Here is a 27,241-nt window from a genome sequence, read left to right as displayed (position 1 = left end):
AGCACCTCATTGTCATTGTGAAGAAAGCCATGGCCCAAGAAAGAGGGCAAAGTGATTTTGCAATGCGGCACTGGAGGCCTTGGTCCTGGGAGTTCAAAGATGCCGTCAGTTCCTCTGTCTGCAGGGGGGCAGGAGGCTTTCCAGGCAGAACAGCAGAACGCTGCAGGAGGAGATAATTGAAGCCTTCAGTGAGACGAGTGTTATCCCCAGGACCAGGATCAGGTGCCGCAAGAAGTTTAATTACCTCACATGAGTGGTCAAGGTGAGTGACCATGGTTTCATGGACCATAATGGAGGTTGATGGCATAGCAAGAGATCCAGCAGTTTTAAGAATTTATCTGCAGACATCGGGAAACATCAAACGTAACAGCACGGTGACGATTTTTAAAATTTTGCCCTTCAAAGGCTCGGAATTAACATTGACAAGATCTCTCAGTCCAACAATATTGCTCTTTGAAATTAAAAATAAATGGACTCAGGCACAATATATTGGGTTCTTTTAGAACAATAAGAGGCCCAAGTTCAGTTAAATAAAATTGAACAAACAAAATATGTTTAAACTTGGACCAAGTGGGAAGAATTGAACTATGTTTTGAAGATATTATGGGGGAAAATTGAGTACCAGCATTTGGGGGTGGTAAGTCACGAAGCTCGAGACTTTGCGCCAGGCGCAGAAATCTCACCTCTTGCGAGAAATTGGGGTTAAATAACGCGCTCCACTTCGTTTCTGCAAACTCTGCAGGAACAGAAGTAGGCCATACGGCCCTCGAGACTGCTCCGCCATTCAATAAGATCATGGCCGATCTGATCATGGACTCAGCTCCACTTCCCCGCCCACTCCCCATAATCCCTTATCTCTTTATTGTTTGAGAAACTATCTATTTCTGTCTTAAATTTATTCAATGTTTCAGCTTCCACAGCTCTCTGAGGCAGCAAATTCCACAGATTTATAACCCTCTGAGAGAAGAAATTTCTCCTCATCTCTGTTTTTATTGGGCGGCACCTTATTCTAAGATCATGCCCTCTAGTTCTAGTCTCCCCCATCAGTGGAAACATCCTCTCTGCATTCACCTTGTCAAGCCTCCTCATAATCTTACACGTTTGAATAAGATCACCTCTCATTCTTCTGAATTCCAATGAGTAAAGGTCCAACCTACTCAACCTTTCCTCATAAGTCAACCCCCTCATTCCCGGAATCAACCGAGTGAACCTTCTCTGAACTGCCTCCAGCAAGTATATCCTTTCATAAATATGGAAACCAAAACTGCACGCAGTATTCCAGGTGTGGCCTCACCAATACCTTATATAGCTGGAGCATGACTTCCCTGCTTTTATACTCCATCCCCTTTGTAATAAAGGCCAAGACACCATTGGCCTTCCTGATCACTTGCTGTACCTGCACACCAATCTGTTGCGTTTCATGCACAAGTACCCCCAGGTCCCGCTGTACTGCGGCACTTTGCAATCTTTCTCCATTTAAATAATAACTTGCTCTTTGATTTTTTTTTCTGCCAAAGTGCATGACCTCACACTTTCCAACATTATACTCCATCTGCCAAATTCTTGCCCACTCACTTAGCCTGTCTATGTTCTTTTGCAGATTTTTTGTGTCCCACCTCACACATTTCTTTTCCTCCGATCTTTGTATCGTCAGCAAACTTGGCTACATTACACTCAGTCCCTTCTTCCAAGTCGTTAATATAGATTGTAAATAGTTGGGGTCCCAGCACTGATCCCTGCGTGACCCCACTAGTTATTGGTTGCCAACCAGAGAATGAACCATTTATCCCGACTCTCTGTTCTCTGTTAGTTAGCCAATCCTCCATCCATGCTAATATATTACCCCCAACCCAATGAACTTTTATCTTGTGCAGTAACGTTTTATGTGGCGCCTTGTCAAATGCCTTCTGGAAGTCCAAATACACATCCACTGGTTCCCCTTTATCCACCCTGTTCGTTACATTCTCAAAGAATTCCAGCACATTTGTCAAACATGACTTCCCCTTCATAATTCCATGCTGACTCTGCCTGACCGAATTTTGCTTTTCCAAATGTCCTGCTACTGCTTCTTTAATAATGGACTCCAACATTTTCCCAACCACAGCTGTTAGGCTAACTGGTCTATCGTTTCCTGCTTTTTGTCTGTCTCCTTTTTTAAATAGGGGCATTACATTTGCAGTTTTCCAATCTGCTGGGACCTCCCCAGAATCCAGGGAATTTTGGTAAATTACAACCAATGCATCCACAATCCCTGCCGCAACTTTTCTTAAGTCATTAAGTCCAGGGGATTTATCTGCCTGTTGTGTAAGGAAGTCAATAAGGGACATTGAAAATATAAGGAAAGGTAAGGCGAGAGCAAGGGCACTAAGAGGAATCCAGGATTATTAATGACAAAGGAGGATATAAAACATTTTGCTAAGAGTTAAGGTATTCCATGAAAAATAAAGTAGGACATGTTGGCATATGGAAATTGGTTAATTCAGCTTCCGAAATGTGTTCATAGAAACATAGAAACATAGAAACATAGAAAATAGGTGCAGGAGTAGGCCATTTGGCCCTTCGAGCGTGCAACACCATTCAATATGATCATGGCTGATCATGCAACTTCAGTACCCCATTTCTGCTTTCTCTCCATACCCCTTGATCCCTTTAGCCGCAAGGGCCACATCTAACTCCCTTTTCAATATATACAATGAACTGGCCTCAACAACTTTATGTGGCAGAGAATTTCACAGGTTCACAATTCTCTGAGTGAAGAAGTTTCTCCTCATCTCAGTCCTAAATGGCTTTCCCCTTATTCTTACATTGTGACCCCTGGTTCTGGACTTCCTCAACATCAGGAACATTCTTCCTGCATCTAACCTGTCCAGTCCCATCAGAATGTTATGTGTTTCTGTGGGATCCCCTCTCATTCTTCTAAATTCAAGTGAACATAAGCCTAGTCGATCCAGTCTTTCTTCATATGTCAGGCCTGCCATCCCGGGAATCAGTCTGGTGAACCTTCGCTGCACTCCCTCAATAGCAAGAATATCCTTCCTCAGATTAGAACACCAACACTGTACACAATATTCAAGGTGTGACCTCATCAAGACCCTGTGCAACTGCAGTAGAACCTCCCTGCTCCTATACTCAAATCCTCTCGCTATGAAGGCCAACATGCCATTGGCCTTCTTCACCACCTGTACCTGCATGCCAACTTTCAATGACTGACATAGCATGACACCCAGGTCTCGTTGCACCTCCCCTTTACCTAATCTGTCACCATTCCGATAATATTCTGCCTTCTTGCTTTTGCCACCAAAGTGGATAACCTCACATTTATCTACATTATACTGCATCTGCCATGCATTTGCCCACTCATCTAACCTGTCCAAGTCACCCTGCAGCCTTTTAGCATCCTCCTCACAGCTCACACTGCCACCCAGCTTAGTGTCATCTGCAAACTTGGAGATATTACATTCAATTCCTTCGTCTAAATCATTAATGTATATTGTAAATAGCCGGGGTCCCAGCACTGAACTTTACAGTACCCCACTAGTCACTGCCTGCCATTCAGAAAAGGAGCCGTTCATTCCGACTCTTTGCCAACCAGTTTTCTATCCACATCAACACATTATCCCCAATACCATGTGCTTTAATTTTGCACATTAATCTCTTGTGTGGGACCATGTCAAAAGCCTTTTGAAAGTCCAAATACACCACATTCACTGGTTCTCCCTTGTCCACTCTATTAGTTACATCCTCAAAAAATTCTAGAAGATTTGTCAAGCATGATTTCCCTTTCATAAATCCATGCTGACTTGGACTGATCCGGTCAATGCTTTCCAAATGCATTGCTATTACATCTTTATTAATTGATTCCAACATTTTCCCCACTACCGATGTCAGGCTAACGGTCTATTATTCCCTGTTTTCTTTCTTCCCTCCTTTTTTAAAAAGTGGGGTTACATTAGCTACCCTCCAATCCATAGGAACTGATCTAGAGTCTATAGAATGTTGGAAAATGACCACCAATACATCCACTATTTCTAGGGCCACTTCCTTAAGTACTCTGGGATGCAGACTATCAGGCCCTGGGGATTTATCGGCCTTCAATCCCATCAATTTCCCTAACACAATTTCCTGACTAATAAGGATTTCCTTCAGTTCCTCCTTCTCGCTAGACCCTCGGTCCCCTAGTATTTCCGGATGGTTATTTGTGTCTTCCTTAGTGAAGACAGAATCAAAGTGTTTGTTCAACTGGTCTGCCATTTCTTTATTCCCCATTATAAATTCACCTGATTCTGACTGCAAGGGATCTAGAAACATAGAAACTAGATGCAGGAGTAGGCCATTCGGCCCTTCGAGCCTGCTCCGCCATTCAATAAGATCATGGCTGATCATTCCTTCAGTACCCCTTTCCTGCTTTCTCTCCATACCCCTTGATTCCCTTAACTGTAAGAGCCATATCTAACTCCCTCTTAAATATATCCAATGAACTGGCATCAACAACTCACTGTGGCAGGGAATTCCAAAGGCTAACAACTCTCTGAGTGAAGAAGTTTCTCCTCATCTCATTCCTAAATGGCCTATCCCTTATCCTAAGACTATGTCCCCTGGTTCTGGACTTCCCCAACATCGGGAACATTCTTCCCGCATTTGGTGGCCATTAAAGAAACGTGGTTGCAGGGTGGCCAAGACTGGGAATTAAACATATAGGGGTATCCGACGATTCGGAAAGATAGACAAGAAGGGAAAGGAGGTGGGGTAGCTCTGTTAATAAAGGGTGATATCAGGGCAGTTGTGAGAGATGATATTGGCTCTAATGAACAAAATGTTGAATCATTGTGGGTGGAGATTAGAGATAGTAAGGGGAAAAAGTCACTGGTGGGCGTAGTTTATAGGCCCCTAAATAATAACTTCACGCTGGGGCGGACAATAATCAAGGGAATAATGGAGGCATGTGAAAAAGGAATGGCAGTAGTCATGGGGGATTTTAATCGAAATATCGATTGGTCAACTCAAATCGCACGGGGTAGCCTGGAGGAGGAATTCATAGAATGCATACGGGATTGTTCCTTAGAATAGTATGCAACAGAACCTACAAGGGAGCAAGCTATCTTAGATCTGGTCCTGTGTAATGAGACAGGAATAATAAACGATCTCCTAGTAAAAGATCCTCTCGGAAGGAGTGATCACAGTATGGTTGAATTTGTAATACAGGTTGAGGGTGAGGAAGTAGTGTCTCAAACGAGCATACTATGCTTAAACAAAGGGGACTACAGTGGGATGAGGGCAGAGTTGGCTAAAGTAGACTGGAAACACAGACTAAATGGTGGCACAATTGAGGAACAGTGGAGGACTTTTAAGGAGCTCTTTCATAGTGCTCAACAAAAATATATTCCAGTGAAAAAGAAGGGCGGTAAGAGAAGGGATAACCAGCTGTGGATAACCAAGGAAATTAAGGAGAGTATCAAATTAAAAACCAATGCGTATAAGGTGGCCAAGGTTAGTGGGAAAATAGAAGATTGGGAAAATTTTAAATGACAGCAAAGAATGACTAAAAAAGCAATAAAGAAAGGAAAGATAGATTACAAAGTTAAACTTGCGCAAAACATAAAAACGGATAGTAAAAGCTTTTACAGATATATAAAACGGAAAAGAGTGACTAAAGTAAATGTTGGTCCCTTAGAAGATGAGAAGGGGGATTTAATAATGGGAAATGTGGAAATGGCCGAGACCTTAAACAATTATTTTGCTTCGGTCTTCACAGTGGAAGACATAGAAACCATGCCAAAAATTGCTGGTCACAGGAATGTGGGAAGGGAGGACCTGGAGACAATCACTATTAGTAGGGGGGTAGTGCTGGACAGGCTAATGGGACTCAAGGTAGACAAGTCCACTGGTCCTGATGAAATGCATCCCAGGGTATTAAAAGAGATGGCGGAAGTTATAGCAGATGCATTCGTTAGAATCTACCAAAATTCTCTGGACTCTGGGGAGGTGCCAGCGGATTGGAAAGCAGCTAATGTAACGCCTCTGTTTAAGAAAGGGGGCAGACAAAGGCAGGTAACTATAGACCGGTTAGTTTAACATCTGTAGTGGGGAAAATGCTTGAAACTATCATTAAGGAAGAAATAGCGGGACATCTAGATAGGAATAGTGCAATCAAGCAGACGCAGCATAGATTCAAGAAGGGGAAATCATGTTTCACTAATTTACTGGAATTCTTTGAGGATATAACGAGCATGTCGGATAGAGGTGTACCGATGGATGTGGTGTATTTAGATTTCCAAAAGGCATTCAATAAGGTGCCACACAAAAGGTTACTGCAGAAGATAAAGGTACGCGGGGTCAGTGGAAATGTATTAGCATGGATAGAGAATTGGCTGGCTAACAGAAAGCAGAGAGTCAGGATAAATGGGTCCTTTTCGGGTTGGAAATCGGTGGTTAGTGGTGTGCCACAGGGATCGGTGCTGGGACCACAACTGTTTACAATATACGTAGATGACCTGGAAGAGGGGACAAAGTGTAGTGTAACAAAATTTGCAGAAGACACAAAGATTAGTGGGAAAGCGGGTTGTGTAGAGGACACAGAGAGGCTGCAAAGAGATTCAGATAGGTTAAGCGAATGGGCTAAGGTTTGGCAGATGGAATACAATGTCGGAAAGTGTGAGGTCATCCACCTTGGGAAAAAAACAAAAAAAGGGAATACAATTTGAATGGGGAGAAATTACAACATGCTGAGGTCCAGAGGGACCTGGGGGTCCTTGTGCATGAATCCCAAAAAGTTAATTTGCAGGTGCAGCAGGTAATCAGGAAGGCGAATGGAATGTTGGCCTTCATTGCGAGAGGGATGGAGTACAAAAGCAGGGAGGTCCTTCTGCAACTGTATAGGGTATTGGTGAGGCCGCACCTGGAGTACTGCGTGCAGTTTTGATCACCTTACTTAAGGAAGGATATACTGGCTTTGGAGGAGGTACAGAGACGATTCACTCGGTTGATTCCGGAGATGAGGGGGTTACCTTATGAGGATAGATTGAGTAGACTGGGTCTTTACTCGTTGGAGTTCAGAAGAATGAGGGGTGATCTTATAGAAACATTTAAAATAATGAAAGGGATAGACAAGATAGAGGCAGAGAGGTTGTTTCCACTGGTTGGGGAGACTAGAACTAGGGGGCACAGACTCAAAATATGGGGGAGCCAATTTAAAACCGAGTTGAGAAGGAATTTCTTCTCCCAGATGGTTGTGAATCTGTGGAATGCTCTGTCCAAGGAAGCAGCTGAGGCTAGCTCATTGAATGTATTCAAGTCACAGATAGGTAGATTTTTAACCAATAAGGGAATTAAGGGTTACGGGGAGCGGGCGGGTAAGTGGAGCTGAGTCCACGGTCAGATCAGCCATGATCTTGTTGAATGGCGGAGCAGGCCCGAGGGTCTAGATGGCCTACTCCTGTTCCTAATTCTTATGTTCTTATAAGGGAATAAGGGGTTATGGGGAGCAGGCAGGGAAATGAACCTGTGTCCATGACCGGATCAACCAAGATCGTATTAAATGGCGGAGCAGGCTCGAGGGGCCGTATAGCCTGCTCCTAGTCCTCTTTCTTATCTTCTTATGTTGATAGTATTGCCATACTGTAAACTTCCCATCACATACCATTGCAATTTTTGCAGGAGGATGTTGAATTACAAGCCGGTTGAAGGACGGTACATTGAACGTCAACCACCGAATGTTGATGTGTGAGAAATGTAGGGGCCGTAATTGGTGGAGGTTGTGCCCGCAGCTGCCAAGGTTGCGCCGGAAATGTAGTTTTTTGGGGTGATTCCTCCGGAACCGCCCATCTGCCGTTCATATTCCACCCGGCAGGAGATTGGTCGTGCCGCCTGCCCATGCTGGATGTTGCAAATCGCTCATTTTGGTGAGGGATGCTGGCCTCAGATCGACCTGCCGCCCCCCAGAAGGACCACTGGCAAAAAGCAGGTCTGAGCTGGCCGTGAGTCGGTTGGCAGGGAGAAGGGCTCCGAGTGCTGCACATCGCGGGTATGGTGCAGATTCTGCAGCATTATGAGTGGGACTGCTGGAAAAAAGTTTGCTGGATGTTGCTTTAGTTTATTGTTCGTGCTCATGTTTAATTGGTATGTGATAAAAGTGACTAAAATGTGTCTAAGTTGATGGAAACTTTTTTTTTTTACCTTGCTGGCACACCTTCATTTAGAACCACAATGGCCAAGACCAAATCATTATCAATAACTCAAAAGTATGCAGCATGTCACATTTTGTACAGCCAAGTCATGTGGATGGGAAGATATTTGTGGTAAAACAGATGACCTGAGGGACAGATGTGTGTTTCTCACATGGCACCACACATGACGTTAAAATGAGACACTGACCAAGAGGGTCAACAATGTAAGTGTATTTACAAGTGCACAATAACAAAGGTTATATAACATTATTACATTTAGGAACATTTCCACTACCAACACCCACCCTCTATCTGGCACCACCACCTCTCTTCCCCCCCTTGCAGCGATGCCCAAGCTCCTCTTCTTTGCCCCTCCTACACCGTGGCATCCTGCTCCTCTGCCCCTCATTGCCTCTGGTTGACAAGGTTGTGCAGGAGGGCAGCGGGATCTCTGCAGACATGTGCATGTTGGTGAAAAGGCAGGGGAGGTGACCGAAGGCGCCGGGATTTGCTACTCCTCCGGGCCTGTCTGCCTTGAGGGTGTGAGGTCGGGGGCTTGCACTACATGGCCAGAAGCCATCTCGTCACATCGCCTCAACTGTCTCGGTTGTGCGCTCCAACACAGTAATGAGCCGGTCCATCCTGGCATCATGTTGCTGAGTGAACGTGGCGATGCTGCCAGCTATCCCAGCCATTGTCTGGAGCATATCACGACTTATCTGCACGCTCGTCCGTGATAGCTGGATCATCTCCTGAATTGCAGAGAGCGGTGCTGCATCCTCAGCTGGTTGCTCGCTGCTGGTGGGTTCAGGCGCCTTGCTTGCCTTTGCGCCACAGCCTCTATGCTTGGTCGAGCTTGCCAGTATGGACTCCGTTCCAAACCCCACGTTGCGGCCTTTAGCCCCTTTGCTGATACCCCTCACACACACTCACACATCTGGTGCACAACCTTTTTGCACAGGAGGGGGGCAATACATTTTTACTCACTCTGACTGCCGCCACCAAGTCGTTCCAACGTTTTTTGCATTGGTCCCCATCCTGCACGACATTGCCCATTGCGGACACGATCTCAGTGATCTCCCTCCAAATGCATCGGTATTGTGGTGGTGGAGACTTGCCACCGAGCATCCTGGGTGAGGTCTTTATACCTGCGCTCCACCTCCATTACTCGCTCTTCCAGTTCCTCTTCATTAAGCCAGGGAGCTCTGGGCCTGGTTTTGATAGTCACCATTGCAGATTTTTGTCCACCCATCGTCAATGATTAAAGGAATGGCTGCTCAAGACTTTGTGGCTCTCAATTTACAAGACTGTCCCCTCTCCAACTCACACTCTCCCCTTTCCAACTCACAGCAGCAAGAGAATGGTTTTAAGCGCATGTGCAGATGTCCCATCAGCCTCAAACGTGGCCGAAATGACGTCAGGTAGGTGAAAAGACTAAAAAACAAATCTCGCGCATGCGCGTTGCAGGGCCTCCAAAGTTTTCCGATTCGAGAGGCCTGCACCTGCCGCCCGCCAACTCCTGCTGCCTATCACTGACGCCCACACAACCTCGCCGAAAACGGCTCCTGACAGGACCCGGCGGCACTGGGTGGCAAAAAGGTAGGTACCGCCAGGGAACCGCCGAAAAATTGGTGGGCCTTACCGGACATCAATTTCGGGGCCGTAGAGTTGTGTGCATCAGCTGAAGGACGGTACTTTTGACTGGAGGCTACCAAATAAGGCAAGATTACTTCCAGTATGATAAAGAGAATAGTGTATAAATAAAAATGTTTTCCTTTGTTCAGGCAGCACGAGAAAGGACACATGCCTACGTTTGTGTGTTCTATCTGTGAGCACACTCCGCTAGTAAATTGCTTTTTATATTGAAGTTAAAGAATAAAATGATTATAACCATAGGACTGAATTTGTTACTACAGGCAACTCTCGATTATCCGGGTCCCTCAGGGATTGGGCTATTCCGGGTCAACGATTTTTCCGTTAGGGCGAGTTTACATTTATAAGTTAAAACTTTAATGAATCAATACAATCAGCTACAAACAGTAACAAAAAATGAACATTACCAGCATGCATGGACAGGTTCTGTGCTTGGTTTGCTGGTACGCTGGTGAAGTTAGCAGTCTTCTGATTAAAGTCTGTGCCTGGAACCCAGTGCCGGCACTGCCCCCGTTCCCAACACCAGCGGCGGCCGCGAGAGACAGCGGCTGCAACAGCGCACACATACACACACCAGAAAAGCAAGGGCAGAGGAGGGTGATTTTTATGGTGAGTGAGAGAGAGTGTGTGAAAGACCCTTTGGCAGGTCGTCCCGGAGTCCACCCAGTGCCGTGTCTTTTCGGCCCGGGACAGAAGTGGCCGGTACGGGGTCCCTTCGGCCAGGGAGAGAGAATGTGTGATTGTGAGAGAGAGAATGAGCAAATACAAATGCGCAGTGTTTGGAAGGTGATTTTTCCAAATTATTTGAGGCTGTCTTTTCACTTGTTAGCAACAGAATTTTAAATCCCGTTACAACGGTTTTCCGTTGGATTCGTGTACGGACAATCGAGAGTTGCCTGTAATCGGGTGAACGACAGACGGCTGTGTTGGTGTGTATTTGTGCATAGCGGGAAACGGCCTCCTCCTCCTCAGCTGCTCACTGTATAGCTGGTGGTGAGGTTGTGCAACGTTCAGAAGACCACCACAAATCTTAACAACCGCTTCGCCGAGTACTGCAAGGCTCCTCCAAAGCGGTCCAGGGAGCGGAAGCGTTGTTTCAGCACACCAATATTCTGCTCTAAGAACATTGTGCGATCTTCCTGCTCTGCTACACAATGGATTGGCAATTTGTCCACATGATTATTGTGGCTGTCCACACGGGTGGTGACAATTTAATACATAGAAAATTTTGAATTTTAGGCATTCCTAACAGAATTACAACAGGAGTCATCCAGAATGGCAACAGACCAGATTAGAAAATAGACTCAAATTGAGAGACATCTTGTGGATTGTATTCTTCAAAGGAGATATCTGCTAATTCAGGAAAGGGAATGATGTAGCCCAGATGCCTTTGCCTGAAAATGTTCTTCAAATTCAAACTCGTCTTCTCCTCATCTTTCTCCTATTCCAAAAAGATGAAGAGATCTACCCAGAGATCAGTAAAGTAACATCTGGTTTTGAATGAATCAGTCACAGGCAAACATATAATTACCTCAGGTGCTCTGGACTCTACTATAACCAAAGTTTCCTACATTACCACAGTGGCTACACCTCAAAAAGAAGTACTTAATTGGCTGTAAAGCTCTGGAACATCCTGATGTCGTGAAAGGCACTGTATAAATGCAAGTCTTTTTTTCAGTTGATGCCAGCACTGCAACATATGCCCCAGGATACTGCTACAGCCGGAGGAAGGGCAATAGTCTTTTTGCCATCATCATAGAACTTTCAAATGCTGAGGGAACAGCACTGGAAGCAAGGAGATTGCTATGTATCCCATTTGTTGAACGTTCCTGGGAGCACTGTTTTCTTACATTCAATTCCCTTGGAGCTGCAGGCTTGCTTCTGTGTAGTATTGGAACCCAAAGTACCTGTAGCTGAGCGGATCAGGTTTGGACATCATTTTAATTAGAATTGTCTTCCAGTGAACAAACATCCATACGCTCAGTCTCGAGCAAGCTCCTCCACCTACAGTGGGAAGGTTTTGCAGTCAGCACTCTTGTTGGATTTCAGGACCAACCACAATTTTCTGCAGTGCTAAGGCTGATCAGATTATCTGAACAGTAACCAAAGAGCTCTGGTCACTTGATCAAAACCAGCATTTGATGCTGCCAAACAGGTTGCTCAAGGGAGTCAACTGAGACCAAAGTGACCAGCATAAGCCTGAGGACACTGACACTGAAGTGTGGAGAAGAAGATGGGTTAAAGTGCCATCGATGTAATAACAAAAGCTCATCAATGTTGCACATCTTGAAATTTTTCACTGCAAGGCAGTTCCCAGACTGAACTGGACTTTGTCTGATGTAGGAAATAACAAAAAAGGGAAGAAAAATCACTTCCAATGTAAGGAAGCAAAGAACGAAGGGCATGACCCAGAAGCAGGCCTTGTACATAGAAGGAAACCATGGTCACTTTTTCCAGTCGTCTGCGTGTCCTCCATTTAAAGGAACCTCTGCTCATGGATGGTGGGAATTTTGTCGGTATCTGAGGCTGAATAAATGAGGAACACACTGACACAGACAAAATAGAGCTTTAATCTGTAAACTTTCCCCTTCTTTGAAAGAAACTCAAGCTACCTACAGTCTGTTCTTAGCTCAAACTCACTTAATTCAAATGTTTGATATTTCACATTTATTAAAATATTAAATTACCATTTTTCTATGTTATTTACATTGCTTATTTCAAATTACTGAATAACTCAAATTATCTGCACAAAATATGCAACTTTGAATTATCAGTAGACTGCATGGGTCCAAAATTGTCCCTCGCCCAAAACAGGGCACACGCACCCTGTTTCAATTATTTTTAGCACAACTGTGGTTGAAATTGCCTCGAGCGAAATTCCAATCTGTTGTATTTTTTTTATTCGGATCCAGAAGTCGTTCTTAATGGGGGCGGTGACTACACGAGAGGGACGGATACACGGCGGTGGCAACAACTGAGGGACAGAAGTCGGGGGCGGTGCGGAGTTACCGCCGCGATGACATCATCGTGGCGCCGCATCACCACGGCTCTCCCCTTCACTTAAAGGGGAGAGCCTTCGCGATTTTAAAACTTCGGTCCACTGGGCCACCAGGGAGGGTTTCGGCCGGGCCAGTGGCCTGGCACCCAAGAGGAGGTGACAGGCTGCCTGTTTGCGGCCCGGTCGAACCTGGGAGCATAATTGTCAGGCCGACATAGCAGTCGGCTGACAAAAAAAAACATGGCGGCAGCGGCAGTGCATTCTCCCCTTTAAGGGAAGCTGCACCGCTTTGCAGAAGGCCACAGCCTCACTGGACCACCAGGAAAAAACAGATTTTGGCACCGTCAGGCGGGCAGAAGATTTTCAGAGCGAAATTTCGCCGTCGGGGAGGGGGTAGATCGGCTTTGTGCACAGTGGTGGCGCATTTAACACGGATCGGCGTCAGCAGAGCGGTAAGGAGGGGATCAGGGCACGGCCAGGAAACCTCGGAAGGGCAATTGGGTTATCAGCGGCTTCTCCACTCCGAAGCTTGGCCGCCAATTTGCGGTGGCAACAGGCCTTAAGAAGAGGGGCAATTTCGGCCACCATATATCTATACCGCTTTATTAGGACCAGTTTGATGATTATGCACTCCCGGCACAGAGTCTCACCTGCTGACAATGCATAAAAGGAATTCACATGGGCACGATTCACGATTTTCTATCCAAAATTGCAATGAATAGAAAATTGTGGTGAGTGTATATATAAATTCCCAATATACATTCCCAGCATCGTAAGCACACAATCATAAAATTTAATGTAACTTTTTGGGACTTTTACCTATAAGGCCTAGAAATGGTTTTGTTTTAATTTAGGTTACGTTATTGATATATGGTCAGATTTATTTTATAAAGATTATCTCCCAGAGATGCACAAGCTCTTTAGAATATCGATTAGGAAGTTTTCTAAGTGGGATACTAGAGACACCAGCCATCATAAATATCATATTGTTTACTTTTACATGCAAATTTAGCTTTGAGATGTGAGCAATTGCCACCATTATATAGATTGTATTTTAATTCGATGGCCCAGAATATCTAGGGAAAATAAAGACGAGTTCACGATGCATACTGTCGTTACTCCGTTTAAACACATAGAAATTTGTGGTGAGGAAGGATGCTGTGAGTTATGAATCACCACAAATTGCTGCCGATTTGCAATGTTCCACGTTAGCCTCGCAAAAGCAAGAGCTCACCATCAACTTCCTCATGAGTGTCAAGAAATTGCTGGATTTGCGCAGAAAATACAAATTAAACTCGCCACAGAAAGCTAGGGCTTCAACAACGTCTACACTCTGTTAATGCGGTGATTTATGGTTCCTGACATGCAATTCAATCTTGGAGACTCAGAAAGGGAACAACTGAAACTGTGACGTCTCACTGCAGATAAGAAATTATTCCTAGAGGTTTTTTTCAATTTTAAATTAAATGTTTTTCTTACTTTTGCTTTCTGTCTCCCTTATTTCTCTCTTTTAATCCAATCTTTCTCTTTATTTCTCTTTCTGCATCTAATCTGACTCGAATTCACACTACTTCCTCCTCTGTCATTCGCTCTGTTTCTTTCTCTATCCCTAAATGTCTTGGTTAAGGAAATAGACTATTGGTCCCGTCACTCACCAAGGTCCCAGATGTCCCATTTCCTTCATTTTCATTCGCACTTCCAGCATTTTGTGACAAAAATAATTAGAGCTGATTGGTGAGGAAAAAATACAATTCATGGCGCATATAGCGAGATGTCCCAATCCAGCAAATTCTGGGCAATGTGCTTGGCAGGGAGTTTAACTGACAAGACATATAGGTGCTGGATACTTCTGCAACAAGGCCGCTTCTTATTCAAGCTGGTAACTTTGATTGGCAGCTCAGCAAGCCAATCCACAAATCGCATAATGAAGGGAGCAGGGTCTAAGGACAGTCTTTATTTTTCTCACTCTGGAGGGACAATCTGAGATAGTGTGATTCAGTCATAAACACACATACAGGCTCAAGATGGCAATGAACCCATACTGCTTGTAGTTGAAAGAGATTATCAGTTAAAGAAAGAACTTGCATTTATATTGCATCTTTTACAACTTCAGGATATCCTAAAGCACTTCACAGCCAAAGTACTTGTTGAAGTGAAATTGCTGTTGTAATATGAGGAAACACAGCAGCCAACGCGCACAGTAAGGCCCCAACAAACGCCAATCAGAGAAATGCCCAGATAAACTGTTTAGTATTGATGTTTGTTGAGGGATTAATGTTGGGGAGGACATTGGGATAACACCCCTGCTCTTCTTTGAATAGTGCCATGGGATATTTTATATTCACCTGAGAGGGTAGACAGGCCCTCAGTTTAAAATCACATCCACACGACAACACTTGGCACCTCAGTACTACACTGAAGTGCCAGCCTACATTACGTGCTCAAGTCTCTGGAGTGGGGCTGTTTATGGACAGTTAGTGAAGTTTGTATGGAATAGTGGCAGGGTCTTATATTTTTATGTTATGTTAGATTTAGTACTGTGATGTTCTATGATGATCTGACAAAAAAGCAATTGCATGTTGAGATTGCTTCTGAATGTTTACTCAGGCAAGAACAAAGAATCTTGCAATAAAAGCAACTGAGTCAACAAATCATATGAAGACAGAAATGAGACTTTCTGTCCTCTGGGGTAAGTGTCATTTCCATCATTCTATATCTAACGTAGGGGAGCACCCACATGTGATGTTCAGGACCTGTTATTTTTATCTCACGTCACGACACATGTGTACATACATCAAAGCACAATTATTACATTACATTTTCAAATTGTCTTTTTATAATTTAATCACATTTTGTTGCCTACACATTAAAAAGGTGACCACTACCTTCAAATACATATTGTTTTGCTTGTATTCCTCATCACGGTCAGCTGTCAGACACAGAAGAAGATTCAGTATGAAACTTTTTCCTTTTCCTGTTGAATAAAACAATTGATTTAGAATGTTTAATGAAGCTATTTACATATCTAACAGTGTCATCTATGCACTAACATATCTGACCAACCATCATACTGTTGATGTTTACTACACAACCAACAAGACATTTAAGTAAGAAATGGATTAACGGCTGTTCTACTATTATTTGTGGTAAGCAAATAGAATCACAAGAAATATTGGGGGGAGAAATTGCGGTAGCGCAAAAAAGTACGCAAGGGATTCCGACGGGAACTTCTGGTTTAGTGTACCAGGAAGTAAGTGGACTGCCAAATCAAGCGCTACCACTTCCCTTGGAGCTCTAAAGCCGGCAAGAGGGGCAGTAGCAGTGCAGCGGTGCCCAATGTCGAGGGAAGCGCTGCCGGGAACAAAGGCTCCTTCCCTCCCTTAAAGGGAAGGGCCATCGCTGCAGGCTCTGCATGAAGTTGAGGTCCCTCGTCACTGACAGCAGCTACGATCCGCGACGATCAGCCCCAAGCACTCTAACAGAGTGCAGGACTGATCAATCGCGATACATCAAGATGATGCAAACTCAATCTAAGGGGTAAAAAAAAAATGTTCATTATATATCGCTCCCCAAGCGGCAGACCTCCCTGACTACGCCGCCTGCAGCTGCCAGTGTTGACGCGCGGCAATGCTGCAGGGGGCGGAAACGGAGGTGAAGTTCGGGTACAGGGTGTTACTGGGGTGATGCGAGCACGATGACGTCACGATATCTGCGCGCAGGATATCGTGGCGCATGGGGTTACCGCCACCTCAAACCTCAATGGGAATTTCGCGGACATCGGTACTCTCAGTCGGTGGTGCCCTGTTGTCCCCTCAGAGGCACTAACGGGAGACGCAAAGGATGTGAATTTCTTATTTTAGTAACGTGTGAGGGAATTTTTAAAAAATTTAAGTAGATTAATACATAAAGAAATTTTGAAAAAAAAGTGTGTCTGAGGCTAGAAAAGTGCCTAAAGCCGTGAGCCCAGTTCTGCAAACACACCCTATTGTCCCACCAAAGTCCTCCCATCCTAGGAAGACCAAGCGCCACAGAGAACCAGCAGTCCCTGACTTCCTGCTCAAACACCGCATCAAACTCCAAACAACCTTTCTGCCACCCTTATCTATCGATCAGTGCATGACCCAGTCTCCATCTGCCAAAAAGAGTCCTCTGTCTGCTAATACATAGTAATTTCACCCAACCATCTATATGATGAGTAACATGCATTTGTGAATTTGAGTATCCTGTGATCTTTTGGGCAAAATCTTCTTTGACCCGACATCACTAACCATGTCTCGCACGCAGCAGGAGGCTTATCAGAAAATCACTGCTAATGGCATGATGTCTCGGGCAACGTAACCTTATATATATCATGGCTAACCTAGATTGGTAAAATGTGAATGTGATGGAATGCTACATGTATTTTTATGTTGACCAGATATGTAAACTTTGCAAATAACATTAATCTCCCTGCCATGAGAAGTGATTGGGTCATTTCTCTTTACCGTACTTATATTCATACATCCAACTCCATTTGGAGATTAAATAAATTAAATAGAATGGAAGGAAACAAAGAAAGAACAACTTGCATTTATACAGCACCTTTCATAACTTCAGGGGAAGTTCCAAAGCGCTTTACAGACAATGAAGTATTTTTGAACTGTATGTACCAGTTCTTTATTTTCTTAATTTCAAGGTTTTTTTGTAGCAATCCTTGCTTTATTTAAGGATTTATTTTGCCAAATAATTTCAACATTTATTATTTTGCACTAACTAATTGCATATTCCTTTATAACAAAATACTGGTTGTTTCAGGTGTAGAAGATACTGAGAACATTTGACTTGAATTTTATTTACCATTTTGTGACAGCATGGAAATCTTAGTATGGTTTTCTTCAAATTCCTTAATAAGGCAGTTGATGTCTCCTGTAGTATCTCTGATGCCAAGCCAATCCACTGTTTTGCTTGATAAAGTTTTCACTTTATCTTCAAGTTCACGATAAATAGTTTTCAGAATGTGCTGTGCAAAATCCACATCTACAAAAAAAAAGTGAACATAGATTTAAACAGACCCAATTAAACAGACCTCTTAAACTCACACGCAATAAAAGTTGATGATCACCACAATCTGCAAAAGATTAAGGCTATTAAGAGCTAATTTTGCAGTCCAGTCGAGGTTTGGGCTTGCAATGCATCCCTAGCTGTTATCACAAATCTAGCCAACTGCAGTGGTGAGGCAATGAACATCTAATCCCTGTTTCAAGCCTGACGAATTGTACATCACAGCTCAACGTTACTGCACAATATAGACAAAGCTCAATATTGCTGACACTTCCTGGCCAGGCTCAGACCTTATGCTGTTCAGGTGTGGCTTCCGGCCAAGAGATTGTGAGCACAGATCAGCCCCATTTTAAAAAGGACGCGTGCGGCAGGATTTCCATTGGACTTTTCCAATCACCGTTGCTTTGGCGGAAGATCATTGGAAATTCTGGAGAAACTGCATATATGGCGGTTTCTCCAGGGTTTTCATCAATTTTCCGAATTTACAATAGGAGATTGGGACAACTCAGTGGAAATTCTACCTCTTGTATTTTAATGCAGCAAAGTGCGAGGTAGTGAGATTTGCATGCAAGAATGGCAGAATGTCACATTTCAGGATTTGTGAACATTTCTCACAAAAAGGATTTGGAAAAAAGACTCCTATTTAAGGGTGCATTTTAAAGCAAAATGTATTTATGTTTTTAAAGAAGAGACTGAGATGAAAGGTGGTTAAAATGACAGGTTTTGAAATTGTTTCCCCAAAAACTGTATAGAATAAACAATTAGTTCATCTGTCTTGGTAACTAATAAAACATCTCACAACTCACTCAGCAGAATTTTTACTTGTGAGTGGGTTCAAGTGTGGGGGTGTGAGGGGGGGGGGTGGGGGGGAGCGGCTGCACGCTAGCGAATCGCCATCACGAACGGTCAATCAGTGCGCTTTCCACTGCATCTTTAACTTACTTAGGTCACTTGACTGAGCCATGTGGGTTTCCCAGCCAACTAAATGGAGCAGGTGTGATGATGTCATGGATGACTCGACTTCAGCGGCAGTTGACAGACGAGAGCTGGAGGCTGTTGGTGGCGGTCCAGAGGTGCCTATCGGTGTTACAGTGAGTAGTTCGACTTTGACTGTGAGGGTACAATCATTTAGAGGCAGCGATGCAGTCTCAGCACCAGAAGGCTGCACCCAGGATCTTTGATTCCTCCCTGGGCATTCTCCTCTGGTAGTGAGGTAAAGGAAGGAGGACCTCTTCCCTGGTGACGGCAGCAAGAGGCCAGCCACTGAAATAAAGAGAGCATGGCTGGAGATTGTACAAGAAGTGAGCAGCCACTCCTGGATTCAATGCAGAAAGAGTTTGAATGATCTCATGTAGTCAGGAAAAATGAGTGGAATGCCACATTCAACTACATCCTCATGTGCGTGTCACTCTGCCTTCCCAAGCCTACTCCTGCACCGTCACTCCTCACACCAACCTACCTTGGTGCATCCATCGCTCAGTCTCTATGCATCTACTCACATCCCCATCTGACTGCCCACCACTGACACTGTTAATATGGATTCTTTTTCCCTCAATCTGTTTCAGCGAATACACTGACGCGAACACCTTCTTGCATTTTCTGTAAAAGACCTTTATTGAAGATTCTCCGGCCGGGACTTGTCAAGACAAAGGAACACTCTCAATCAGAGCCTGTTTACCTTCCTCTGGACAAGCCCCTTTACAGTGCGAAAAGCACAGTAGTTATACATTTTCAAAACATAACACATTTGATCAGCACTTGGTCTGTCCACTCCTTTTCTTCCCCCGCCCCCCCCCCCCCCCCCGCCGAGTATGTTCAATGGCAGGCGAGGAGGACTCCTAATTAGAGCTGGCCCCGAGGTCAGCTTGTTTATAGCCTCATTAAATTCTTCTTCTTTATCAGTAAAACCTATTTCCCTCTTATCAGTAAAAAGCATTACGTTATTCTCCCCTCCTTATTAGTGAAAACCATTACGTTACCTTCTCCTATCTGTGATTGCTTTTTCTTTCCCGTGACCTGTGTTTAACCTCAACTCTCAGTAACCCCCTTTTTTTCTGTCGATTCTGCAATGTCTGCATCTTGACATTTCTTTAGCTATTTTCCCATGATTTCCTATCTCCATCCCTCTGCCACATTTACAATCCTTCTGTATCCATTCTCAACACTCCCCCTCATCCTAATGCAATCATAGAAAGTAATGCCACAGAAGGAGGCCATTTGAGTCCTTCATAGTCACCCTCTACAGATGTAGCACATTCATCCCTACACTCATTCCATCTTTCGCTTCTTTCTTTCCCTTCTTGCAGAGAGCACAAAACAACAGGGAGAGACTGAGAACCAGAGGTGGCCCTTCAATTTACACTACATTTGATGCCAGCAGAGCAGGATGCTCTGGAATTAAGCGGAGGTGGAGAGCTGCTGGAAGTGGGAGATGGAGAGAGGGGGACCTCCCAGCAACCTGGTGACAGAATTAAATATCTTACAGCCACATGGCATACAACAGTCACTCGTGGTGACTGATGTCAGTATCCAGTAAAATATCTTGTACATAATGGTAACGTTAAACTAGAACTCTGATCAGAATGTTTAAGAGCCCGAAATTGATGATGACTGTTTCTTGGCGGTATTCGGGCGGCCCTTCATATTTTACAGCCCGCTGCCGCTGAGATCCTCCAGCGCGAATTTCATGAAAATGTAGTGGGCGTGGGTGGGCGGTGCAGGCCATTAGACTCAGCAAAAATCGGAGGCTGAGTTCTGCGAATGCGCATGTGTCTGTCAAGCTCCGCCCCCGTCCTCCGTCGGCCCCAAACCATTCACTCCACAGGAGTGCAGAAAGCGATTAGGAACATGGGATAGTGAAAGACTTGCTAATAGCATCACCATCCAGGTTCCAGTGGTCACTATGGTGTTGCTTTATTGTCATTGAAGGGGCTGAGGCCTGAGACTGTTGACTTGTCTTTTCTCTGCTCCGGCACAAGCTCGGCGAGGGGGCCGAGAGGGAGGTGGAAGGATAAGATAGCAAGGGAGGTGGAAGGATAAGAGAGCAGGGGAGGAGAGAGAGAGAGAGAGAGAGAGCCTGGGGAGAAGAGATAGCCTGGGGCGGGGGAGGATAGAGAGAGAGAGACAGAGAGCCTGGAAGGTGGGGGGGGGGGGGAGGAAAGAGAGCCTGGGGTGGGGGGAGAGGTGAGTGGAAGAGAGCCGGGGGGGGTGGCGGGGAGGGGAAAGAGAGCCTGGGGGGGGGGGGGGGGCGGTGGGTGAAGAGTCAGAGAGCCTCTGGGGGGGGGGAAAGAGCGAGAGAGAGAGAGACTGGGGGGAGAGAGGGAGCGAGAAAGAGAGCGTCTGAGGGGGAAGAGAGAGAGAGGAGGAGAGAGAGAGGGCGCCTGGGGCAGGCGGGCGGTGGGGGTGGGAAGAGAGAGAGAGAGAGAGAGAGAGAGAGAGAGAGAGAGAGAGAGAGAGAGAGAGAGAGAGAGAGAGAGAGAGAGAGAGAGAGAGAGAGAGCCTGAGGTGGGGGGGGAGAAAGAGAGAACGAGACACTGAGGGAGAGAGAGAGAGAGAAAGGGAGAGAACGCGCCTGGGGGGGGGGAAGGGGAGAGAGAGCGAGAACGTCTGGGGGGGGTGGGGAAAGAGGGAGAAAGAGAGAGAGAGAGAGAGATTGGGGGAGAGAGGAGAGACAGCGAACCTGCGGGGGGGGGGGGGGGGGTGATATGGGGGGGGGGGGCGGGGGAGGAAGAGAAAGTGTGGGGGGTTGGAAGAGAGCCGAAGGGGTGAGAGCCTTGGGGGAGAAAGAGACTAGGGGGGGGAAGAGGGAGAGAGAGAGAGAAAAAGAGAGAGCGTCTGGGAGGGAAGGGGGAGGAGAGAGGGAAGGGGGAGAAGAGAGAGAGAAAGTCTGAGGGGGGGGGAAGGGGAGAAGAGAGAGAGAGAGAGAGACGAGGGGAAGAGAGAGAAGAGAGAGAAATGGCGGGGGTGGGGGGGGTAGAGACTAGTGGAGAGAGAGAGAGAGAGACAGAGCGCTTTGGGGGTGGGGAGGGGGAAGAGAGAGGGAGAAAGTGAGAAAGAGAGCACCTGGGGGGGAAGGGGTGGATGAAGAGAGACAGTCTGTGGTGGGGGGGAGGGGGAGAGAGAGAACCTGAGGGAGGGTGGGGCGGCAAATGTGAGCCTGGAGGGGGAGAGAGAGCGAGAGAGCTTGGGGATGGCGTGGGGGGAGAGAGAGGAGAGAGAGAGCGGCGCGCACCTGGGGCGGGGGGGAGGAGAGAGAGAGAGAGACACGGGGAAGGAGAGACAGAGTCTGCAGGAGAGGGGGGAGGGAGAGAGAGAGATGTGGAAGAGAGAGAAAAACAGGCAGGGGGAAGAGAGAGAGAGAGAGAGAGAGATCAGACAGGCTGGGAAAGAGAGACAACGAACCCTGGGTGGGGCGTGGCGGAGAGAGAGAGAAAGTCTGGGGGTGGGGAGGGAGGAAATGGGGGGGTGGGTGGGGGAGGGAGATAGAGAGAGAGACGGGGCGGGGGAGAGAGACATACTGGGCAGTGGGGGGGGGGGGGGGAAAGAGGGAGGGGGAGAGAGAGAGAGGAAAGAGAGTGAGAGAGAGACAGAAGGACAGGTGTGGAGAGAGAGCCTGGGGCGAAAGAGGAAGCCTGGGCGGGGGGGGGGGGGGGGCGAAGAGAGAGCCTGGGAGAGAAAGAGTGTGTGTCTGGGCGGGGGCGGGGGGGGGGTAGGAAGAGACGGGGAGAGGGGGGGGGAGAGAGAGAGAGAGAGAGACACGGGTGGGGGGGGGGGGGGGGAAGAGACTGAGGGAGAGAGATGGAGTGCTTTTGGGGGGGGGGGGGAGGAAAGGAGAAAGACAGCCTGGTTGGGGTGGGGAGGGGGGGGGAGAGAGAGGGAGAAACTGGCGGACGGAGAGAGACTGGGGTAGAGAGACAGACAGGCGGAGAGAGCGAGGGAGAGAGCCTGGGGGCGGGGGGAGGGGCGAGGAGGGGACAGAGACACACTGGGGGAGAGAGAGATAGACTGCGGGAAAGGGAGACAGAGTGCCTGGTTTGGGGGGAGAGGGGGGAGGTCGGGGGGGAGGGAGAGAGAGAAACAGACAGGGGGAGAGAGAGAGAGAAAGCGCGCAAGCCTGGGGTGAGGAGGGGGGGAGGGGATGGTGGTGGGGGGGGGGGGGGGGGGAAAGAGAGGGAGAGAGACTGGGGGAGAGAGAAAGAGAGTGAGAGATTGTCATGTATCTTACATTATTATATATATAACTGTATCCTAACATGCTATACATGACTGTAATAAGATATGACTTGTAACCACCAGCATACCTTACCACCAGGGATGCACTTGCAAGAGACAGGTATATAAGGACAGGTCTCATGCAAGTGCAGCATTCCAGAGCTGTGAAATAAAGGTGCAGGTCCAGAGTGACCTTGACTTCACTACATGCCTCGTGTGAATCTGTACTGAGGGGACAGGACTTTACTATGGTGACGGGTTACGGGATTACAGAATCCACAGAATGGCGAACAAAGGATCAGATGAAAAGTACAATGCGGGAGACAATTGGGAGGACTTTATAGATAGGCTCCAGCAAAGCTTTGTAACCAAAGACTGGTTAGGCGACGATAAGGCAGACAAGGGAAGAGTCCATCTCTTCACCAGCTGTGGCTCGAAAACAAGTTTTAATGAAGGATCTGTTGGCACCCGAGAAACCAGCAAGCAAGTCGTTTGAAGAATTGAGCACACTGGTAAGGGACCACCTGAAGCCAGCGAGCAGCCTACACATGGCCAGACACAGGTTCTACAACTACAGACGCTGTGTGGGCCAGAGCAGACCCGACTTCGTGGCAGAACTTCGGAGGTTGGCTAGTTTATGCGAGTTCTCCGATGAACTGAGGAGAGAAATGCTGAGAGACTTTTTCATTGAAGGAATAGGCCACGCAGGCATATTCCGAAAGCTCATAGAGACCAAGAACCTGACCTTAGAGGCAGCAGCACTGGTCGCACAGACATTCTTGGTAGAGGAAGAAGCAACGAGGTTGATTTACAATGCAGGTACGACAACTAACGAAATATTGGAACAAGAAGTTCACAGCACTAAACAAGCTGCTACCCTCACACACAGACAAAACCGGGAGAACAGGTTCTCGACAGCAGGCAATAGCCATCAAGGGCCACACCTCATCAATCCACAATGCGAGCAATCAACTACAAACTGAGAGAAGCTCAAGAGAAAGATCAGCCAGACGCAGCCCATTCTTTGGGAACACTTTGAACAATGGAACAGGTCTGTGCTGGAGGTGTGGGGGTGGGCATTCAGCAAGGGGATGTCGATTTCAGCAGGCTGTTTGCAGAAATTGTGAATATACAGGGCATTTGGCCTGCATGTGCAAAAAAACAGCAGCTCGGCTGGCATATGAATCGGATGGGTCGGAAAGCGGACGAGAAGATGGTGGGGACAGTACCCGGGACACCGGTGTACAGCGGGTCAACACTATCAGTGGCCGCTGCTCCTACAACAGGATGCCTCCTATAATGATGAGGGTCCTACTCAACGGGATATCTGTCAACATGGAGTTGGATACGGGAGCGAGTCAATCTCTCATGGGCGCTCAACAATTTGAACAACTGTGGCCGCATAAGAGACAGACCAAAACTCACAAGAGTCGACACCACACTAAGGACCTATACCAAAGAATTCGTACCAGTCCTCAGCAGCGCCATGCTCTCTGTCACACACAAAGGGACAGTGAACCGACTTCCCCTGTGGATTGTCCCCGGAGACCCCCCAGCACTGCTGGGGAGAAGCTGGCTGGCAAAACTAAACTGGAAATGGGATGATGTCCATGCCATGTCATTAGAGGAACGGACCTCCTGCTCAACAGTTATAAAGCGATTTGAACATCTCTTTCAGCCAGGTGTGGGCACTTTCAAAGGGGCCAAAGTCAAAATCTACATCACACAGGATGCTAGACCAGTTCATCACAAGGCCAGAGCTGTACCCTATGTGATGAGGGAAAAGATTGAACACGAACGAGGCAGGCTTCTGCGGGAAGGCATTATATCACCTGTGGAATTTAGCAACTGGGCAAGTCCCATCGTCCCAGTCATGAAGCCTGATGGATCCGTATGAATCTCTAAGGATTACAAATCTACCATAAACAGAGTCTCCCGACAGGACCAGTACCTGCTGCCCAGAGCGGAGGACTTATTTGCCACATTGGCTGAAGGTAAACTTTTCTCAAAATTAGACCTCACATCTGCATATATGACGCAAGAATTGACCGAGGAATCCAAGCTACTCACCACCATCAACACACATCGAGGCCTTTTCATGTACAATCGATGCCCATTCGGCATCAGGTCAGCAGCTGCCATATTCCAGCGCAACATGGAGAGTCTGCTCAAGTCCATCCGGGGACGGTTGTATTTCAAGACGACATACTTATCACGGGCAGGGACACCGTCTCCCATCTCCGTAATTTGGAGGAAGGACTAAAGTGGTTGGATCGGGTAGGCCTACGAGTCAAGAAATGCAAGTGCCTGTTTCTCGCACCCGAGGTTGAATTTTTGGGCAGAAGGATTGCCGCTGATGGAATCCGCCCAACAGAGTCCAAAACAGAAGCAATTTGCCTGGCACCCAGGCCCCGGAATGTCTCAGAACTGCGCGCCTTTCTCGGGCTACTCAATTACTTTGGGAACTTTATGCAGAACTTAAGCACGCTGCTGGAGCCTCTCCACGTACTACTCAGAAAGGGGTGCGATTGGTTTTGGGGGCACACCCAGGAACGCGCCTTCAATAAGGCACGCAACCTTCTGTGTTCCAACAGTGTTTTGACTTTCTTTGACCCAGGTAAAAAGCTAGTTCTCACATGCGATGCGTCAGCGTATGGGGTCGGGTGCGTTTTGCAACATGTCAATAGTGCGGGCAAATTACAACCCATAGCTTATGCCTCCAGGTCACTTTTGCGGGCGGAGCACGGGTACGGAATGGTAGAGAAGGAGGCGTTCGCATGCGTGTACGGTGTCAAAAAGATGCACCAATACCTTTTCGGGGCCAAGTTCGCGTTAGAAACTGACCACAAGCCCCTCCTATCCGAGAGCAAGGCAATAAACGCCAACGCCTCGGCGCAAATTCAACGGTGGGCACTCATGGTGGCGTCCTACGACTGACTATACCATAAGGCACAGACAACTGTGCCGACGCGCTCAGCAGGCTACCCCTGGCGACCACGGAAGGGTCTGACGAACAGGACTGTGAGATAGTCATGACAATCAATGCCTTTGAGTCCACAGGTTCGCCCATGACGGCTCGCCAAATCAGAGCCTGGACGGCCAGCGACCCCACGTTATCCTTAGTAAAAAGATGTGTCCTACGGTGACTGGGCAGAGGCTCGCGATGCCTGCCCCGAGGAATTAAAACCCTTTCACAGGCGCATGCATGAGAGATCACTACAAGCAGACTGCCTGATGTGGGGCAGCCGAGTAGTCATGCCTTTGCGAGGCAGAGAGGCATTTGTCCGGGAGCTCCACCGCGAGCACCCAGGGATTGTTCTCATGAAGGCCATAGCCAGATCCCACGTCTGGTGGCCTGGTATTGACGCGGACCTGGATCTCTGCATCCGAAGGTGCACCATTTGTGCCCAACTCAGCAATGCCCCCAAGGAGGCTCCACTGAGCCCATGGCCTACCAAACCGTGGTCGCGGATGCGTGTAGACTATGCGGGCCCATTCATGGGCAAAATGTTCCTCGTAGTTGTAGATGCATTTTCAAAGTGGATCGAATGCACCATTTTAAAATCTAGCACAACCTCCACCACTGTGGAGAGCCTCGCAACCATGTTTGCAACGCACGGAATCCCGGACATATTGGTCAGTAAAAATGGGCCGTGCTTCACCAGCGCAGAATTCCAAGACTTTATAATTGACTACGGCATAAATCACATCAAGAAGGCACCGTTCAAGCCGGCCTCCAACGGCCAGGTGGAGAGAGCAGTGCAAATCATTAAACAAGGCATGCTTAAAATCCAAGGTCCCACGCTGCAGGGTCGCCTGTCGCGACTGCTGCTGGCATACAGATCTCGTCCGCTCATTGACTGGGATCCCCCCCACGCAATTGTTGATGAAAAGGACTTTAAAAACAAGGCTCTCATTAATCCTCCCAGACATGCACGAAATCGTTGAGGCAAAACACCGTAAGCTGACTGAGTTCCATGATAGAAATTCGAGGGGGAGATGGAATGAGATAGGGGACAAAGTGTTTGTACTAAACTATGGCAGGGGTCCCAAATGGCTTGCAGGGACAGTAACGGGCAAGGAAGGAAACAGGCTACTGGTAGTACAAATGAACAATGGCAAAACCTGCCGGAGGCATGTAGACCAAGTCAAAAGCAGATTTACCAACAACACTGCA

General features: G+C 46.9%; 1 protein-coding gene across 1 annotated transcript in view; it reads right to left on the bottom strand.

The window, feature by feature from the left end:
- The window catches only part of LOC139257514 (uncharacterized), a gene marked incomplete at its 3' end in the record, with an annotated part of 89,143 nt that overhangs the window by 59,656 nt on the left and 2,246 nt on the right, over positions 1 to 27,241 (bottom strand). The window contains exons 2-3 of the mRNA XM_070874513.1: positions 17,650 to 17,829; positions 15,699 to 15,787 (exon numbers count right to left, since the gene is read on the bottom strand). Of these exons, the coding sequence (XP_070730614.1) occupies positions 15,699 to 15,787; positions 17,650 to 17,829 (269 nt within the window). The remainder of the gene's footprint in view (positions 1 to 15,698; positions 15,788 to 17,649; positions 17,830 to 27,241) is intronic.

The sequence above is a fragment of the Pristiophorus japonicus genome, unplaced genomic scaffold (assembly GCF_044704955.1).
Source record: "Pristiophorus japonicus isolate sPriJap1 unplaced genomic scaffold, sPriJap1.hap1 HAP1_SCAFFOLD_858, whole genome shotgun sequence".
Lineage (NCBI taxonomy): Eukaryota > Metazoa > Chordata > Chondrichthyes > Pristiophoridae > Pristiophorus > Pristiophorus japonicus.
This window is presented reverse-complemented; position numbering and strand designations above follow the sequence as displayed.